Consider the following 19,502-nt stretch of genomic DNA (forward strand, 5'->3'; position numbering starts at 1 on the left):
TTACGGCATGCGAACTCTTAGTTGCGGCGTGTGGGATCTAGTTCCCTGACCAGGGATCAAACCCGGAACGCCCCACCCCCCCCAAAAAACAAAAACCTGGGTCCCCTGCATTGGGAGCATGGAGACTTGGCCACTGGACCACCACAGAAGTCCGAGCCTAGCATTTTCGTTTCAGTCCCTGGGTGCAGGTTACAGTGACCACAGATGTGGGCTGGGGCTCCGCCGTACCCTGTACTCACGCCCTGGCACTTTTACCCACTGTCACCTTTGCATAAGTGCAAATGTCACCCCAGTGAACTGAGTCACCAAGTAACATCTTAGTGTTATTATAAAATTGTTTTGACCTTGCAAATCCCCTGAAAGTCTCAGGGGCCCCCAGGGGCCCATGGACCACACGTTGAGAACCCCTGATCTATCATCATCCAAAGCAAGTTATTTCAGGGTCTTCCCTGGCGGTCCAGTGGTTAGGGCTCCACGCTTCCACTGCAGGGGGCAAAGGTTCGATCCCTAGTCGGGGAACTAAGATCCTGCATGCCGTGTGGCATGGCCAAAAAAACCCCCCAAAACAAACAACAAACAAAAAAACCCAAAGCAAGGGACTTCCCCTGGTGGCACAGTGGTTAAGACTCCGCCTGCCAATGCAGGGGACATGGGTTCGAGCCCTTGTCCAGGAAGATCCCACATGCCGCGGAGCAACTAAGCCCATGCACCACAACTACTGAGCCTGCGCTCTAGAGCCCGTGAGCCACAACTACTGAAGCCCACGCACCTAGAGCCCGTGTTCCGCAACAAGAGAAGCCACCGCAATGAGAAGACCGCGTACCGCAACGAAGAGTAGTCCCCGCTCGCTGTAACTAGAGAAAGCCCGCGCACAGCAACGAAGACCCAATGCAGCCAAAAATATAAATAAATAAATAAGTAAAATTAAAAAGCCCAAAGCAAGTTATTTCAGCCTGTGGAGGTCCTCCCCAGAAGGTGTTCCGATATTTGCACTAGAGCAATTGCAGGATGACTATGGTAATTACTGGAGTAATTGTGAGGGTCTCTGTATGGACCTGAATGAGGAGGGACTCTGTCTTTGCTGAGGGACAAGCTGGGAATTAAAAACCCTCCTTTTATCATCAGATGTGAACCATAGTCCCCTCCCTGAGCTCACATCTCTCTTCTGTGAAATGGGGCTGCTGGGACCTGTGTGTAACAGGAGCTGTATGTGGAGGGCCCGGCACATGGGAGCCACAGTCCCTGACAGCTGGGGCGGGTGGGCTCTGCCTTGGGTGCTGTGAGCAGGGGAGAGATTTGAGTCTTCCCGAATTTTTATCACCTGGGAGTGCCGCAGAGAGAAGAGATTGGTTTAAATTTGGAATAAAACATAGGCATGTTTTACATTTATACTCACATGTTTCGGTTTGCAAAGTGAACTGTGGGGAGCTGTCTCAACACTGCTTTACTGGGGTCAAACCCTCCGCCTTTAAGCAGTAACAATGCTTTGCCAGAGGGGCTAACGGCCATCCCGTTGTCCCCGAGTCTGGTTGTGACTTTGTACGTGGCGTTTTCCTGACAAGTAAATTACTGGACTCCTTTGCCAAATCGTTAGATAACTTTAAAGAACAAAGAACGTTTGTGTGAAAGGAGATTCAGCCTTATCTTGCTAGGAAAATAAACAGTAGTCATTTTTGAGAAGAATGTTCATCCTATGAATTTGGATCAACTACGAAAATTACAGCCTCTCTACCCAGTTCCCACCCACCCACCTCTTTTCAGTCAATCAGTTTCTAACAAAGGAAGCATTTCCTACTCTATTTGTCAGTAGATAGATGCGCTGGTCTATTAAAATATTCCAGCTTCTCATGGTTGAGATAACAGCCAGCCTAGATCCATCCATCATGTGAAACAGGTGACCTCCCTAGATTGAGTCAGAGACCCAAACACAATTGCTTCGATCTTCTTATCATACCCAGAAATTACAGCTCATCTAAACGTAATTTCCCTGAAATGCTAAGTGGGCAGAGCTACGGCTAGAAATATTAGAACATAATAAAGAGACCATGGTAGGGATTGACGTTGATCATGTAGGGGTAGAAATGGACATGCTGTCCTTACTGAGAGGAAGTGTTGAAATCCAATGGGATGGAATTTCCTGAGCTGTTTCTGTAGTGAAGGTTAGACAGGATTCATCCCTAAGCTTTAGTCCAGAGCCGTTACCTCAGCGCTCATAGGAACTAGTTGCAGCGGCTGCGCCAGGACTGATCTCCCTCGAATCTGACCATTCCCATCCCCACAGCCTCAGCCCTGGGCCCGGCCGGGCATCATTTCCTGTCTGTCTGAAAACAGCCTCCTCCCGGCTGGCCCTTCCGGGAGTGGGAAACAGGAAGAGTGCGTGATCAGGAGCCAGAGCCGGCCTTGAATCCCCACTTCCTCTGCTCATTTGCTCAGTCACTCAACACATGTGCCGGGCACAGTGCAGGTGCCACCTCCCTGCAATTTCAGAGTAACGTCTGGCCTCCTTATTTATCCCCAGATGCCTCTCGGCATCTTGTGTCGGCTCACCCCTTTATCCCCCCCGTCTCACCCCAGGTACCCCCTTTCCCCCCAGTCATTTCAAATGACCTTTAGCTGCCAGCTGTTGGTCCTTGTTTCTGCAGGGCCTGCCCCTCCCCCTCCTTCAGAGCCACTCCCCCTCGGCCTAGTGGTCCCCGCCCGGGGTGGGGGGTGGGGGGGGAGCCCAGGCTGGCTCTGCAGCGGGTCTCAGAGATCCATCGAGGTGCTGGGGGAATGTGTTGATCCTGGTCTGGGGTGTCAGAAGAGGCTTCTCTGAAGACAGGGGACTTAAGCTGAGATGTGAAGAATGAGAAGTAAGCCAGCAGGTGAGGAGGTGAAGGGAACAGCTAGCTAGGAAGGGGAATAGCCGATACAAAGGCCTCAGATGGAAAGCGGCTGGGGTTTTCCAGGGTCAGGGTTCTCCAGAGAAACAGAATCCATGGGAGATACATGCATATAAAAGGAGATTTCAGGGCTTCCCTGGTGGCGCAGTGGTTGAGAGTCCGCCTGCCGACGCAGGGGACACGGGTTCGTGCCCCGGTCCGGGAGGATCCCACGTGCCGCGGAGCGGCTGGGCCCGTGAGCCATGGCCGCTGAGCCTGCGCGTCCGGAGCCTGTGCTCTGCAACGGGAGAGGCCGTAACAGTGAGAGGCCTGCGTACCGCAAAAAAAAAAAAAAAAAAGGAGATTTCATATAGGGAATTGGCTCATTTAATTACAGAGGCTGAGAAGTCCCAATCTTCTCTCTGCCAGCTAGAGACTCAGGAAAGCTGGTGGTATAATTCAGTCCAAGTCCAAGGGCCTGAAAACCAGGGGAGCCAATGGTGTAAATCGCAGTTGGGGGGCAGGAGAAGAGGAGATGAGATGTCCCAGCTCAACAGTGAGGCAGGAAAAAGTGGGCAAATTCCTTCTTCCTCTGACCTTTGTTTTATTCAGGTCCTTAATGAGTCGGATGAGGCCCACATTGGGATCTGTCTCTCTCTATCTCTTTATATAGAAGACTATATCTATCATCTATCTACCTACCTACCTACCTACCCATCTATCTCTCCTGATATGTGTGTATGTCATCTCCTGTTGGTTCTGCTTCTCTGGACACCCCAACTGATACACAGTCCTTCCCAGTCCTTGAGGTCTAAGACCCTAGAGCTAGAAAAGAGCGTATTTCTCTGCATGTCATTCTCTTGTCAGAGAACATAAGGAAATAAGTCCCACCTTTTCTGGGCTTAACTAATCAAAAAAAAAAAAAATCAAACTAGGCAGTTGCTGTGGATGACCACGTCGATCAGCAGGTAGCAGAGGCAAAGGCACAGAAAGGGCAAATGCCTCTCGTGACTCGAATTCCCCCTGCCGGCCGCAGGGGCCCGTGACAAGTGAGCAGGCTCTTAGCGTTGGCTGCGTGATGTCTGTGGAGGTGACCCTGTCTGCGCGTGGCAGCTCTCCTGGGGTCCCCTTGACTTCCCCTCGGTTCGCTTGCACTGCTCCTGTCTGCTGACTAAGCCAGAACGCGCAGGAGGGTTAACACCTGAAATCCATTTGAAGGGAAATTAAGAACCATTGATCCAACAGGATTTTAAAAATACCCGATCGATTTGAAAAGGTTCTTGGGAGGACGCTGCTGCTTCCTCATAACAGATTCCCCAGCTGACCTCCTGTGAGCTTTGAAAGCTCTGGAAATCTTTATTTTGCAATAAAGGTGGAAAAAGTACCACTGCTCTTTAAAAATTGATGATGATATTTTTAAAACTAAACTTTCCGTTTTACAGTTTTATATTTACAGAAACATTTTGAAAACAGGGCAGGGAGTTCCCAAACACCTCTCACCCAGTTTTCCCGAGTGTGAACACCTTACATTAGTCTGGGTACGTTTGTTACAATTAATGAACCAGTAGGAACAAGTGTTCATGAACTAGTCTAGTCTCAGATTTCCTTTACCCTGATGTCCTTTTCTGGTCCAGGATCCCACATGACCTTTAGTCGTCCCGTCATCTTAGCTCCTCTGGCTGTGACGGTTGCTCAGACTTCCCTTGTTTTTGATGACCTTGACAGCTTTGAAAAGCACTGGGCCGGTTGTGTAGAACCCACTGGAGTTTGTCTGGTGTTTTTCTCATGATTAGATGGAGTTACGGGCTTGAGGGGGACGACCATAGGGGTAAGTTGTCATTTTCATCCCATCACATCAGGGCACATGCTGTCATCGTGACCGATTGCTGTGACGTTGGCCTTGATCCCCCGGCTGAGGTGTGTTTGTCAGGCAGTTTCTATAAAAAATATTGTTTTAAAAGAAAAACATGAATGAGATAGGAAAGGTGTGTATTCTTTAGCGATTTGAGTCTGATCCAATCTTGACATTTATCGTAAGACGTATACATGAAAATCTATAGCTTGCCTTCTTTGTAAATGAGATGGGAAAGCCCGGAGAACAAGTGGAATCAATTTGAACTGCAGACAGAGCTCAGAGGACTGGTAAAGGCCAGGCATAAAAATGGCTCTTTCAACAACTTTGCCTCTAGATTTGACAGTTCCCAAACAGGGCTGCCGGTGCCGTTGGAGCCTGGATGATGCAGAAAGACCACAGTGATGGGGGCTGAAGTTAGTGATTCTCTTGCAAGTTCCTGACTGCTTCATGGGGAAATGAATAATGTATCTCTGAAATTAATAAGGCATCACTAGACACACAGGCAAAAAAGCTTCAGGATAAAGAATGTTCCAAGTTCTGTACAGGTGCCCAAGTTTAAAATCCAGCAACGAATGTAAACCTCGTCCAGCACCAGTAATGTCTAAGGGCCCCTGCTATGGAGTTTAAGCTTCTATTTAAAACATAGTTCTCTCAAATATTCTGGGTTAATATTTCCAAATAATTGGTAGCAGAATTAAAGAAAAATCAAGCATTTAAAAGATGTGTTCATTTCTCCAAGGAGAATGACTATTCCTATATTAAAATCTGCAGTAGTGGCAAAGAATCTGATTGTTAAGAGAGCAAAAAGTTGCCAGGAGACATTCTTTTGTTGATATTTTTTCGCTATTTAAAAACGTAAAAACCATCCCTAGCTCTCGGGCCCTACAAAACAGGTACAGGCTGGATGGTTTTGCTGGTAGTTCGCTGACCTCTGAGGTTCGTGGATCTGGAACCCAGCGGCTCTTGGACCAGAGAGGGAAATGTCGGAATCAAGAGCATCAACATGGTGCTTAAACCCTCATATATATATACATATATATATATATTTTTTTTTTTTTTGGCCATGTGGCTTGTGGGATCTTAATTCCCTGACCAGGGATCAAACCCACACCCTTGGCAGTGAGGCAGTGAAAGCGAGGAGTCCAAGCCACTGGACCGCCAGGGAATTCCCATAAACCCATAAACCCGTATCTGCCCTTCACTTATGACAGCCTACTATTCTAATTGTGTGTGTGTGTGTGCACACGCGCATGTGTGAGCTTCTGTCCCCTAGAATGGAAGCTCTATACGAGCAGGCACTCGATACGTTTGTTGAATGAATGAACAAGCAAATGAAGGATTAAGTAAATGCCGCAAACACCCGTTGCCACCTAGCATGAAGACTCCACCAGAAAAGCGTCCAGGGACTGGAGAGATGCCAAGAAGGAGACGACCAGCTGGGCCTGGGAGGGAGTCGGGTCAGAGAAGCAAGGTGGGAAGAGAGCAAACCGTGTGTGCAAAGCCTTGGGGTCGAGGATGGCTTGTTTAGGACAACTGTGAATTGGATCCAAAGTTGGAGAGTTAGGTGGTGATGGGACCACGGAGGGCCTCGTCTGCCAGGCCAGAGACACTGGTGAGCCTTGGGAAGCCTTTGAAAAATTCCATCAGGGGGTGTCTTGATTCGATTTGGGTTTCACTGGTTAGCAGATCCTTTCCTTGGTCCAGATGAGAGATGCGGGGCTGTGAGCTTGGGCTCTTACAGAGGAGGACTGGGTAGAGGGTGTGAAGACAACAGACCGGGGAGAGGGAGGAACCCCTGTGACCCCATCTCCCAGCAAGGCGCCGGCTGACTTGGCCAAGTATGGCAGACTGTCCTCTAAGTACGTGTGGTCCCCTGGGGTGCACCTCTCTGCTCCCTCGGGGCTGGCTGTGGACGGAAAGTCCGAGATCAAGGTCCACATCCACAGGGACACACTCTCTGAAGGCTCTGGGAGAACTCTTCCATGCCTTTCTCTGGCTTCTGGTGTCGCAGGGAACCCTTGGTGTGTCTTGGCTTGTGGACGCAGCCCTCCCATCTCTGTCTCCATCTTCACCTGGGCTCTGCCGCTCTGTGGAGTAAGGCCCAGCTAATGACTCACCTTAAACTCCGTCACATCTGCAAAGACCTTATTGCCAGATAAGGTCACAGTCCCGGGCACGGGGGTTCGGGCTTCAATGGGTTTTGGGGAAACAATTCAATCCATGACCGGGTCGCTAGGTAACACGCCTTGGGAAGTACGGAGCCCGGGATGGAGGAGTGAAGGGGGTGGTGGAGAACAGAACGTTCTTTCAGCAGGAGAGTCAGGAAGGGAAAAGAGAGGCAGATGGCGAAGGGGGTCAGGATGGGAGAGACCCTCGGCCTGGCCTCTGGAGCCCGGTTCCAGTGACAATGGCTCCTTTACTAAAACGAGGAGCTGGGCTTCAAAGGGAATTTTACACTTTGGTGGGGGGATGACCAACCAGTCTCACAATGGCCTTCTGTGCCCTTTCCTCGCGCAGATGGCCCGGGCGTCTCCTCGCTCACAGGGGTCTGCACCTCCCCATCCCACGGCCCGGCTCCCACCAGGTCTCCCTTTCACAAAAAGCAGAGCCGCCAGCATACATTTTTAAACAGTAATTATTTGAAACAAGTAGTTGGATAATTTAAAAGTACGTTTCGGGGACTTCCCTGGAGGTCCAGTGGTTAAGACTCTGTGCTTCCACTGCAGGGGGCGCAGGTTCGATCCCTGGTCAGGGAACTAAGATCCCCCATGCCACGAGGCACAATCAAAAAATTAAAAAAATTAAAAAAAAATAAAAATGCGTTGGGAATGCCAGAAAGCTCCCGGGCCCAGGCCTGGTCTCTTGGGTTCCCACTGTGCTCTTTTCATGGTAGGACTGGTGCTGTGCGTCTTTTTAATACAGCTGATGCTTTAAAGGGGAGTCTTCTTAGCATCATACACTTCGAAATTTCAAAAACAAGTGGTGTCTCTGGCGGGCAGCTGTCTTATCCCAGAAGCCCACGGTGACCCTTTAATAAAAGAGTATGGTATAGCCTTGCCACTCAGAGTCAGAGTGTGACACAGGAACTAAAAAGCCAGAGGCATGGGGTGCATTAGAAATGCAGAGTTTCAGGCCCGGTCCAGCCCTTCTCCTCCAGGACCTACAGTTTCTCACGGTCCCCAGGCGACTGGTGTGCATTAATGATTGAGAAGCTCCTGGGAGGTTTGGAGTCAATGCAGTTTGAGCCTTTCTGGCCCCTCCTCAAACACTAGACCCCAAGTCTTCCACCAGCACAGGCTTTGTCACGGCCCCCCGTTTCCTTCCTGAACAGGCAGCCGGAAAGCAAGTGACAGTAAAGCTTGCTTCCTAATATTTGCTTGCATTTCCATGTCACACCTTACTCTCTCATTTCCTCATCACCAAATCTGTTGCCGGGGCTGAGTGTTTGAAGGAGCCATAAATAATTTGCATCCATGGATAAAACCTTTTCTGCTTGGATGCAAACATCACAGTAGTCCCAAGTGGCAGGAGTAATCTCCTGCAACAGCTACCACCAACCTCCTGTCATCAATCGTTTGCCATCCATCCATCCATCCATCCGTCCATCCATCCATCCATCCATCCATCCATCCTTCTATTCATCCATCCATCCGTCCATCCATCCATCCTTCTATTCATCCATCCATCCATCCATCCTTCTATTCATCCATCCATCCATCCGTCCATCCATCCATCCATCCATCCATCCACCCATCCATCCATCCATCCACCCATCCATCCATCCATCCATCCTTCTATTCATCCATCCGTCCATCCATCCATCCATCCATCCATCCTTCTATTCATCCATCCGTCCATCCATCCACCCATCCATCCATCCATCCATCCATCCATCCATCCATCCGTCCTTCTATTCATCCATCCGTCCATCCATCCATCCATCCATCCGTCCATCCATCCATCAAACACAGATTGAGCTCTGAGCGTGTGCGAGGCTCTGTGTGGGGTCCAGGGGCAGAGGCGATGCTGCCTGTCTGTGGGGGAAGGGCCGTGATGGGGTCAGCGAGGAGCTCTGGGAAGCTGGAGGCTGGAATGCCACAGAGGCTGGGGAGGGCCAGGACCACCTGCAGCCCCTTCTGGGAAGCCGGTGATTCCCTCCTGCGCTCACTCTGCAGTTCAGCTGGGGGCCTTCTTGCGGGGCCGTGTACCCCACACTGGAGGCCGGGATTTATGTGCGTTTCTCCCCCATCCCCACCCTCGCATCCAGGCTACTGGTGCAGCAATCTTTCACTCTCTCCTTCCCCAGCGCTGGCCCTCTGGTTAACCCTCTTCTGCCTCTAGGGGACTATTTATTCTCTGTTCTTCCGGCTTCGGCTGGTTGGCTTATTCATCCATCTCTCTTTCCTGTTACTTCTCCTCCCTCGAAAAGTCCTTGCCTTTTCCCACACCCCAAGGCAGCCCTTTTCAGTTTAGTACATTACCTTTACTTTCAGGGCCTGATTTACTTTGGGTCTTAGACACAGGCTTAAAAAATGGTGGTAGGGCTTCCCTGGTGGCGCAGTGGTTGAGAGTCCGCCTGCCGATGCAGGGGACACGGGTTCGTGTCCCGGTCCAGGAAGATCCCACATGCCGCGGAGAGGCTGGGCCCGTGAGCTGTGGCCGCTGAGCCTGCGCGTCCGGAGCCTGTGCTCTGCAACGGGAGAGGCCACAACAGTGAGAGGCCCGTGTACCGCAAAAAAAAAAAAAAAAAATGGTGGTAAAATATACCTAAGATAAAAGTCACTATTTCAACCATTTAAAATGTACAGCTCAGTGGCATTAAGTTCAGTCACATCGTCGTACAGCCATCACTACCCAACGTCTGCAGAACTCTTTTCATCTTGCAAAGCTGAAACTCCGTCCCGGTGAAACTAGCTGCCCAGTCTCCCCTCCCCCCAGCCCCTGATGACCACCGTCTACCTTCTGTCTCTATGAACGTGACTCCTTTCGGTGTCTCATGTGCATGGAATCATGCGGAACTTGTCCTTTTGTGTCTGGCTTATTTCACGGAGCATAATGTCCTCAAGGTGCATCCACGTTGTTGCGTGGGTCAGGATCTCATGCATATATGTACGGTTAGACCACATACTGTTTATCCCTTCATCTGTGATGGACATTAGATTGTTTCTACCTTTAGAGACAGGCTTTTCTGATTCAGGAAATATTTACTGAATATTTACCACGTGGAAGGCATAATGCATCTAGGGAAAAAAGACTCATTTTGCATTTTTCTTTCAGATTACAAGAAAACTACAGCATTTAGTTGTAGAAAAGTGTTTTTAATTGCAGTCCTTTATAACCCTTTGAAAATTGTATACAGGTAGAGCTGCACGGTTGGGCATCCGGAGGCCAAGGACCTAGGCTGCTGCCGCCACGGTGCTTCTGGAAAAAAACGATCAGCTCCATATTTTAGTAGTTCTTCATAATAAATAAATAGCACTGATGATCAAGTAGCCTTGTCAAGCCTTGCATTTTCTGATTTCCTTGCAAATTTGAAATTTTGACAGTCTTAAGATAAATTATCATACAGAGTTGAGTTTTACGGTTTAATACTCTCCTGATTCCAGAGGATAATTTGCTTACAGCTGCTCAGTCTTCGGGTCTCTGTTAGCGATGAACTCCAGTAGGTGTGCTAGGTGGATAATCTCGGAACATATTTTAATGTACGAGTCGTGAACCTGAACAAATGAAAATTTGTCTCACTTATGCACGAGACTGCGCTTTTCACTGACGATCACGTGCTTCCTGTCTGAGTATCCACTGTCTCAATCAAAATGTATTCTGGTTAGTCCTGAAATCAGTTCTATTCACTCTGCATCAGCCTCCATTTGTTATTGTTTGTACTGCCAGATAGAAAGGCAGAGTTCAAACCAGCCGTTGCCCCTTGACAAAGTGAGGATTGAAAGTTGGACTTCCATAAAGGTTTATGTATGTGTAAAATGTATGTATGTATAACACATATATGTAAAACGTACACATGTATGTACATGGGTTGTTTTTGAAAACTTCCTTTTAAAAAATATTTTATTGAAATACAGTTGATTTACAATGTTGTGTTGGTTTCAGATGTACAGTAAAGTGATTCAGTTACACACACACATATATATATATATATATATTCTTTTTTAGATTCTTTTCCATTATAGGTTATTATAAGATACTGAGTATAGTTCCCTGTGCTATACAGTAGGTCCCTGTGGGTGATCTATTTTCTACACGGTAGTGTGTATATGTTCATCCCAACTCCTAATTTATCCCCCTTCCTTCCCCTTTGGTAACCATAAGTTTGTTTTCTACGTCTGTGAGTCTTCTCTTTTGTAAATAAGTTCATTTGTATCATTTTTTTTAGATTCCACATATAAGCTATATCATATGATATTTGTCTTTCTCTCATACATGGGTTTTCAAAATGGCTAATTTAATTTTCCTGCCATGAGAATGTAAGTTCCACGGGGCAGCCCTTCTTGGGTTTGTGCATGGTGTGTCCTAAGGCCTGAAATCACACCCAGAACCTACCTTGACACTCAATGTGTGTGGAATGAGTGAGGATGTAAACGTATGAAGTAGAAGCACAACTTGCTTTGCCGTTTAACCCCACATCATGGGTGGCGTCGCACACCAGTCAGACAGCCCCGCCCTGCTCCACGTAATATTTCCTGGTGCTGCTGGACTCTGCTTTGACATATATAATCAGAGATACACGTTTAGGTGGTTCCCATTTTCCAAAAAAGACAAGCCATATTGCAATATACTCCTACCTTCGTATAACAGTGTGAAGAGTCTTACAGAATAAATGACAGAAGTGGAACTGTTACTGATCCACTTTGGAAGGGTTGTATTAATAATGCATTTCTTTTTTTTTTAATTTTTAAAAATTTTGGCTGTGTTAGGTTTTTTTGTTGCTGCGTGTGGGCTTTCTCTAGTTGGAGCGAGTGGGGTTACTCTTCATTGCGGTGCGCAGGCTTCTCATTGCGGTGGCTTCTCTTGCTGCGGAGCACAGGCTCTAGGTGCGCGGGTTTCAGTAGTTGCGGCACGCGGGCTCGGTAGTTGTTGCTCGCAGGCTCTAGAGCACAGGCTCAGTAGTTGTGGCGCACGGGCTTCGTTGCTCCGCGGCATGTGGGATCTTCCCGGCGCAGGGCTCGAACCCATGTCCCCTGCATTGGCAGGCGGATTCTTAACCACTGCGCCACCAGGGCAGCCCAATAATGCATTTCTAATGCAAGGGAAGACTTTGTATACTCCCTTGGAGTTCAAAACAACAGGCTCTGAATCCCTGGCACCTTTTAAACATTGATTTTTAGCGGCACATCGTCGTTGCCATTATTAGGACTTTCAGGCGAAAACATGCAGTAAGTGAAATGCAGTTTGGGTACCTTCTGCTTCCAAATCCGGCCTGTTTTTGTACGGCCTGTGAGCTAAGAATGGGTTTACGTCTCAACTGTTTTGAAAAAAAAAAATCAAAAGAAGAATACGTTGTGACAGGTGAAAATGATACGAAACCCAAAGTTCTGAGCGCAGAGTGCACTCACATTGGAACGTAGCCACTCATTTGCTTATGTATTGTCTACGGCTGCTTTCAGATTACGACAGCAAAGTTGAGTAGTTGCAACAGGCTGTATGGCCCGAGGAGTGGAAAATATCTCCTGTCTGACCCCTTACAGACCCCTGCCCTGGCCCGCTGTCTTCCCCAGCCCTAGTGATGTTCTCACAACGTGCGGTGGTGGCCGAGTCTGCTGCTCCACCCAGCAGCGAGCTCACCGCCCCAAAGTGCCCCCACCCGTCATCGTTTTCCCCTCCCTCCAAAGCACAGCTCTCATTCCCTTACTGCGCCCAGTCAGGTGGGAGGAGGAAAGCAAAGCCTTTTACTTTGCAGGCAGGTGATAGATACATATGGCAAATGAATGGTGAAAGAAATTTAGACTATGGTGTGAATGTCTAATAGGCCTGGCCTTTGTTCTCCCACCCACATAAGGAACTTGCTCTCTGAAAGCTAGGGGTCAGTCTTCTTTTGAAGGGGGCATAATCTTTTAGGGGGCTTTACCAATTTCTCCTCCGTGGAAGACTAGGAATGAATCAGTTGGTGCCAATCTTTCATTCATTCCTCATCTCTAAAATATTTACGAGAACAAAGTGTATGCATAGTTTAATTTGCCTACTGTGCAAAAAGAAAACTCTAGAGAATTTGCCAATAATGAAAATCCAACTTCCCTTGTCTCAAAGTTTGCTGACGTTTCCGAAATCACTTGAGTGAAAGGCAGTCAGGGATTTGCGTTTCACTCACATGTGGTTCAGGAAAAAGTGTTACCGCCACAGTTTTAAGATTCCAGGCAAGTATGGTCATCTTTTATGCTCCTAGCATTTAAAGTGAAAATCACAGGTTCCTCTCTTGCCAGGTCACTAAATTAGCAAAGTGATTGAATCACGCCATTCAAAAGACTGCTTTGGATACTATGATGACAGCACGCTTGAAAATGCTGCCCCAAAGGGCAGGAAGATTGCATCAGAAGCGTAACCTGGGGGAAATAAGGCATTTTCTCCATCACTGAATCAATTAAGTATTTCCATCACTTCCCTACACACTTCTAACTCTCCTGAAATTGCTAGGAGGGTTGAAAATGAACAACACGAGGAAACAGTTCACAGTCTCGATCCTTCCTCGTATGAGCTCCCTTTTCTCTCCCAAAGAGCTAAAGGCTGTTTTTCGTTTTTTGAAAAGATGTCTCTTCTTTTTAGTTACACGGAAGCAAAATGAGGGAAGGCATGCAGCTTTTATATAAAGCTCCCTTTAAATGCTTCCTGAGCTGCTGTATTATCACAGGAGACACTTCGATAAGGAATGAAACCCAAATGCAGGTAAGGTAGAGAGCTCAAATGATCCTGCTCAGGGGTATCATTTATTTTCTTTTCCCCAAGTCTTTATGGAGGTATAATTGATACACGGTGAAAGGCACAGCTCTCCAGTGTACCAGGTGTTGGCTTTTTACTTAGGTATAAACCGTGTGACCCCCCCAGCCTGCGGCCCATGTGCATCACCCAGTGTTTCCTGGTGCCCATATCCAGGCAAGACCCCCTCCCCCTGAAGGTGACCACTCTCAACGTAGAAAAGAGGCCACCTGCTGTTGAACTTCAAATAAGTGGATTCCCCCAGGATGCACCCTTGCACTTGGGCTTCTTTTTCTTTATTATTATTAATTTATTTTTGACGGCGTTGGGTCTTCGTTGCCGCACACGGGCTTTCTCTAGTTGCGGCGAGCGGGGGCTACTCTTTGTTGTGGTAGGCAGTCTCCTCGTTGCGGTGGCTTCTCTTGTTGCGGAGCACGGGCTCTAGGCGTGCAGGCTTCAGTAGTTGTGGCACGCAGGCTCAGCAGTTGTGGCGCATGGGCTTAGTTGCTCTGCGGCATGTGGGATCTTCCCGGACCAGAGCTCGAACCCGTGTCCCCTGCGTTGGCAGGCAGATTCTTAACCACTGTGCCACCAGGGAAGTCCCGCACTTGGCTTCTTTTGCTGAACGCGTTTTTGAGATACGTCCGTTTTTGAGATACGTCGCACCATTGCTCTTTTTTGATTGCTCGCTAGAATTCCATTGTATGCATATACCCACAGGCTTATGCATTCTCCTGTCTCATTACCTGTAAGGTTGCTTGGTTTGCCTCAGCTGAAGTGTTAGGACAAATTACATCTTCCTGTGGTGCCCAGTGTCTGTCCATCTGCGGGGAAGATGGAAAGAATGGCAAGAGAACCTGGAACTGAGGCTGCCTGAGACCACCCGGTGCGGCGCCCCGCCCAGGGCCTGGAATCAGCACGTGCTCGTAGAACGCTTGTTCCTTATTCTTAATTAAGGTGATAAAAAACTGGACCCTTTGGAAGCCACAGTTCAAAAGCAAATCAAATGGTTTTCTGTAACGAGGGCAGCTGCATGTAATCTGATTTTCATAATTATTCTCCAAATGTAAAATGCATGCGGAGCCATGGCGCGGGCTATACGTAGGCGGCATGCTAAGAAGTGGAAGCCCGAGTAGGTGGGGACAGGAGCTAAGATCATATTTCTGCTTCTCATTAAATTCTTTCTTATTAACAGCCAGCATTTTCTGACCTTCAAGTGAATATAGACGTTTGCTGCTCTGAAAGCAATTTGGAAAGTTGCTCGAGAGAGAATGCTGTGTAAAGTCCCCAGGAGCCAGGCCAGGAGCGAGGGAAAGTCTCTGGGGTGGAGATCATGGTCCCTCCAGCCTCTAACCCTGAAAAAAACCCCCAAATTCATCCAAAGCACTTCTTGATTGTCATCTGCGGTGCACACGAGTCAAAACAAAACATCACAACCAACACAATAATTTTTAAAAAGCTTCCAAGCTGCATTTGATAGGAAATCAAAGTATTCTCCAGTCCAACAGGTGCACGGGACACAGAGGCCATGAGTGCAGCGTTTTTGTCTGAGGCTGCAAGGGCCATCCTTCACCTCGGGCAAGGGAAGGACTATGAACTTTATCGAGAGATCACTGCTTTGCACGGACCTCTCAGCAATACGTACCACGCTTGCATTGAAAATATGATTATGTTTCTATACGCGTGATGTCTACAAGATTCCAGAACCCTACTGTCATGTAAGAGCCGGGTCAGCTTCTCTTACAAACTGGGCCGTCGTCAGGACTTAAGTATCTTCTAGGGAGATTCTCTCGTGGTGTAACGGCATCTTTTGAAGTAGGATCCCTGTCTTTGCGGTGTTCAAATTAGCAGTGACCGAATGGAAATAGTAAATTCTGTGTATCCACTGGGAAAGCAGACCCACTGATGAAATATCTAAACAATTAGTTATTGACTGGGCACTCACCACATGCCCAGGACTGCGCCCAGGAGCTCAGCTCTTTCCCATTTTCTTTCCCAAGGTTTCTTTTCTGCTCCTGTCCCCTGATTGCAGGCTCTCCCGCTGGGGTCTGTGGCTGTGAGGGCGGGATGGCTGCAGGCCCTCGGAAACACTGTGCAGCATCTGTTGCGTGTATTTCTCCAGAGAAGACAGTCTGTACCATGCATCAGATTCTCCAAAGGGCCAGAGACCTCCTGCCCTAGATGACATTCCCTCGGCATTCAGAGCAGTGTAGCCCTGCGTCATGACCCCATCAGGATCTCAATAACCACATTCACCATCTTTCTGTGTTTTTCCCAGAGTGGTTAGTGACATCCCAAATCAGGCCATGCTGGTGAGAAGCCTCAGAGCCCTCTGACCCTTCACTGTCCCTAAACCCAGCCTCCGATTATTCCCCACATGTTGTGGTCCGCAAGCCCTGAAAGTTCATTGTTTTTGTTTTGGGTTTCTTTTTCTTTAGCTGCACCGAGCAGCAGGCATGAGGAATCTTAGTTCCCCCACCAGGGATTGAACCCGCACTTCCTGCAGTGGAAGCACAGAGTCTTAATCCCTGGGTCACCAGGGAAGTCCCTGAAAGTTCATTCTTATCTCTTCCTTCCCTCTGCCACGGGCAACTCTGGCCTCGCCCGTTTCAGTAGCTTCCGAATTGGTCTCTGGCTGGGGGTTTTGCTTCAACCATCCTCTGCATCAACCCTCTGCTAAGACCCCTTCAGTGGCTCAGGGTTCCTCGTGCGGGCTCACTGATCTCATGGCCTCACCCGCTCACCCAGTCACACGGGGCAGCCTGCATCCCTGGCTTCCCTCCCATCTCCCAGGTGCCTGCGTCCTCCCTGGCATTCTCCCCTTCTGTCCTGAATCTTCTCCCTCAAGAGAATAAGGGCATCTGTGTCCCTTCATCTCCCGCACCTTCTCCTTCTCCTGTTCCTCTCCCATCTTGCTGGGTTCCTAACTTCAGGGCGTGCACGTTCCCCTGGATCACCAGCTCCTGGAGGGCAAGGCTCTGCCCCTGTGGTCAGTGCATCCCTGCAGGAGGACAGCCCTGGCACCGCTCGGCCAACAGAAACCTTTGCTGATGGGAACTGGAGGAGTTACAGAGTGCTGTGGGGCAATGAGCCAGCCCAAGGGAGGTGGAAAACCCTGTTAACCACACATGTGGACCTAGACTCCCTGGCTCCTCCCCAGCTGACCTCCTCTGATAGTCCTTATCTGCTGGTGAAGGACCCCACCCGGCCTGCTGGGCCCAGCGGGAAACAGCCTTAACTCTTCCCACGCCAAGCCTGGGGCTCGTTCCACCTATGAGCGTCTCCAGAAACCGTTCACGTCCCTCCTAAGTCACCGGGACCTCGGAACTGGTCTCCCTGCCTCTGGCTTTACTCCTTCCCTGCCCACGGGCACACGTCACCCAGAGTCCACTTCGTAGAGCCCGGATCCACCACGTCACCTCCACCTTAAACCCCTTCCCCGCCCTCCAGCCCTTACAGGGCCTGCCTTGTCTTCTTGTCTCTCTCCTCCCTGGAGCTCCCACACTGTCCCCTCTGGTCCTGCTTTTCCCTCGGCCTGAACACCTACCCCTGATTCCATAGCAGGGCTCTTTCCTGTGTCTCCACATCACTCTTAGGGGAACGTCCTGAGCTCCCCTAGGACAGGGTACTATGTGCGGGTATTGCCCACCATACTGCAGGCTTCTAGAGGGCGGGGATAGGTCACAAGTGTTCCCTCAGCCCCAAGCCTGGCTGTGGGTAAAAGTTCAGCAAGTGAAATGACCTATCTGGGCGGCTATCTGATGCACATCGGCTGCGCAAAGGTGGTGGCCCTGGCTGCCTCGCTGCCCCGTGGGGCCCGGGTACGGTCACCAGAGCCGGCTGAGCCCAGGGCTCAAACGTGTAGAACAAAAGGAGGCAGAGTGAGCCCTCGGTCCGTCCCGGCGGCGGCACTGGGGAGCGGAACCACCGCTTCACTCTGAGAGTGACTGTGACGCGCACCGTGGGAACGGCCGATGGCCCGCGGGCTGGAAGCGGTGACCGCAGAGCCCGAGACGGCGCAGACCTCTGGCGGCGGGCTCCGCAGGGCCAGGGGCGGGCGGGGGGCGGGGGCCGGCGCTGGGGCCGCGCCCTCCCGGCCACTCCCCGGGGCGAGCGGCGGCGGCGACCAGGGCGGCTCCCACACGCGCTGCGCCCGCGCCCGGCTGCCGGGGTCCCCGCGCGCCCCATGTCCTCCGCGCCGCTGCGCTCGCCCGCCCTGCGGCCCCACAGGATGAAGAAAGACGAGTCGTTCCTGGGCAAGCTGGGCGGCACGCTGGCGAGGAAGAAGAAGGCCAAGGAGGGTGAGTGCGCCGGCCGCAGGCCTCCTGCCGCGCACGCGCCGCGCCCCGCCCCGCGGACCCAGGCGGGCGGCCGACCGCGCCCGCGCGCATGCCGCCCGAGTCCCGCCGGGACCCGACTGAGTGGCAGCCGGGACCACGCGGCCCGAGAGCCGCCCGGCCCGCGCAGCGCGCAGCCGTGACCTTCGGGACAGCCCATGACCCTCGCTCGTTCCTCCTCCGAGACCTTTAAACGCCGGCCGGGAACCAGCCGCGAGCCTGGCCACCTCCCTTCCCCGGCGGCTCGTCGAGCCCCTTTGGGGCTCCCGGCGCCATCTAAACGCGCATCGCCAGCTCCTGCTGAGGGCAGGATGTTGAGCAAATGTGGGGCGAGTCCCCGGTTCGCGGAGGACAGGCCCGTGCCCACCGCCGCCTGAGTCGCCGTTTCTTGAGCCCCCTTTCCCGCCCAGCTCGTTCAGCCCTTGTGGCCACTCACTCGAGGAGCATTTATTGGGCACCAGTGCTGAGCGGGCAAGGCCCGGGGCCCGCTGGTGTTCGTGGTGCAGTGCTCTGCCCGGGACGCAGCCCCAGCCCCGGGGAGGGGAGAAAGGAAAGGGATGCCGAGCGGGCAGGCCGGAGGCTGCGAGGCCCACCGGCAAGGACTACGGAGCCCCCTCCATTTTTGACTCCACGTGTCCACGAAAATGATTCTCAAAACCTTCCTACCACGTCTTACCTTTTAAAAGTTTTCTTAGAGTTGTGAGGGATGCGACTTCCGGCCTCTAGATTGTGTTCTTTAAATCCGGCTGTTTCCTGGGCCTCTCCCAGGGCCGCATTACTGAATTTTTCCTTTGTTCTGGCCCAGAGGTTCCTCCCCTGGGCCAGATTCCCTGTGGGTAAGAGGGTGAGTTATACTGCTATACTGCGGTGGCTGTGAACAGGCTGGTGGGAGCTGGCCTCAGGCGGGACATTAGACAAGAGAGGATCCGGAGTCAGGGGTGTGCAGTGAGTTCCTTAAACCATGGGTCCCCAACACCCGGGCCGCGGACTGGTACCGGTCCCCGGCCTGTTAGGAACTGGGCCTGGCCCAGGGCTCAAACGTGGAGAACAAAAGGCAGAGTGAGCCCTCGGTCGTCCCGGCGGCGGCACTTGATCAGCCTCTCCCCGTCGCTCGCATTAGCTCAGCCTCTCCCCGTCGCTCGCATTAGCGTGTGAACCATCCCTTCCCCCTCCCCGCGTCCGCGGAAAAATTGTCTTCCACGAAACCGGTCACTGGTGCCAAAACGTTTGGGGACCGCTGCCTGGAACCACCTGAACCTGACCTGTGCTTTAGAAAGTCTTCCTGTACCTGGAGGATGAGTGTACCCCCCAGGGACGTGTGTACCCCAAGGACATACTTGCGAGGCACACGTGTCCCCGTATTAATTTCTCCCATTGAGGTGTGTATTCCTAGGGATACCCGTGGTGCTTTACCTCTAGGGATGTGCGTACTCCCACACACTTTCCGCCCAGGAATGTGTGTGTGTGTGTGTGTGTGTGTGTGTGTGTGTGTGTGTGTGTGTGTGTGTGTGTGTGTGTGTGTGTGTG

At 50.8% G+C, this 19,502-nt stretch overlaps 1 protein-coding gene across 1 annotated transcript in view; it reads left to right on the forward strand.

Annotated features, from left to right (window-relative positions):
- Positions 1-17,771: 17,771 nt before the first annotated feature.
- Positions 17,772-19,502, forward strand: part of PARVB (parvin beta) — a 114,337-nt gene continuing 112,606 nt past the window's right edge. Inside the window, exon 1 of the mRNA XM_082665313.1 lies at positions 17,772-17,939. Coding sequence (XP_082521439.1) covers positions 17,825-17,939 — 115 coding nt within the window. The 5' untranslated portion in view covers positions 17,772-17,824. The remainder of the gene's footprint in view (positions 17,940-19,502) is intronic.

The sequence above is a fragment of the Grampus griseus genome (genome assembly GCF_964374135.1).
Source record: "Grampus griseus genome assembly, chromosome: 11".
Classification (NCBI taxonomy): Eukaryota; Metazoa; Chordata; class Mammalia; order Artiodactyla; family Delphinidae; genus Grampus; species Grampus griseus.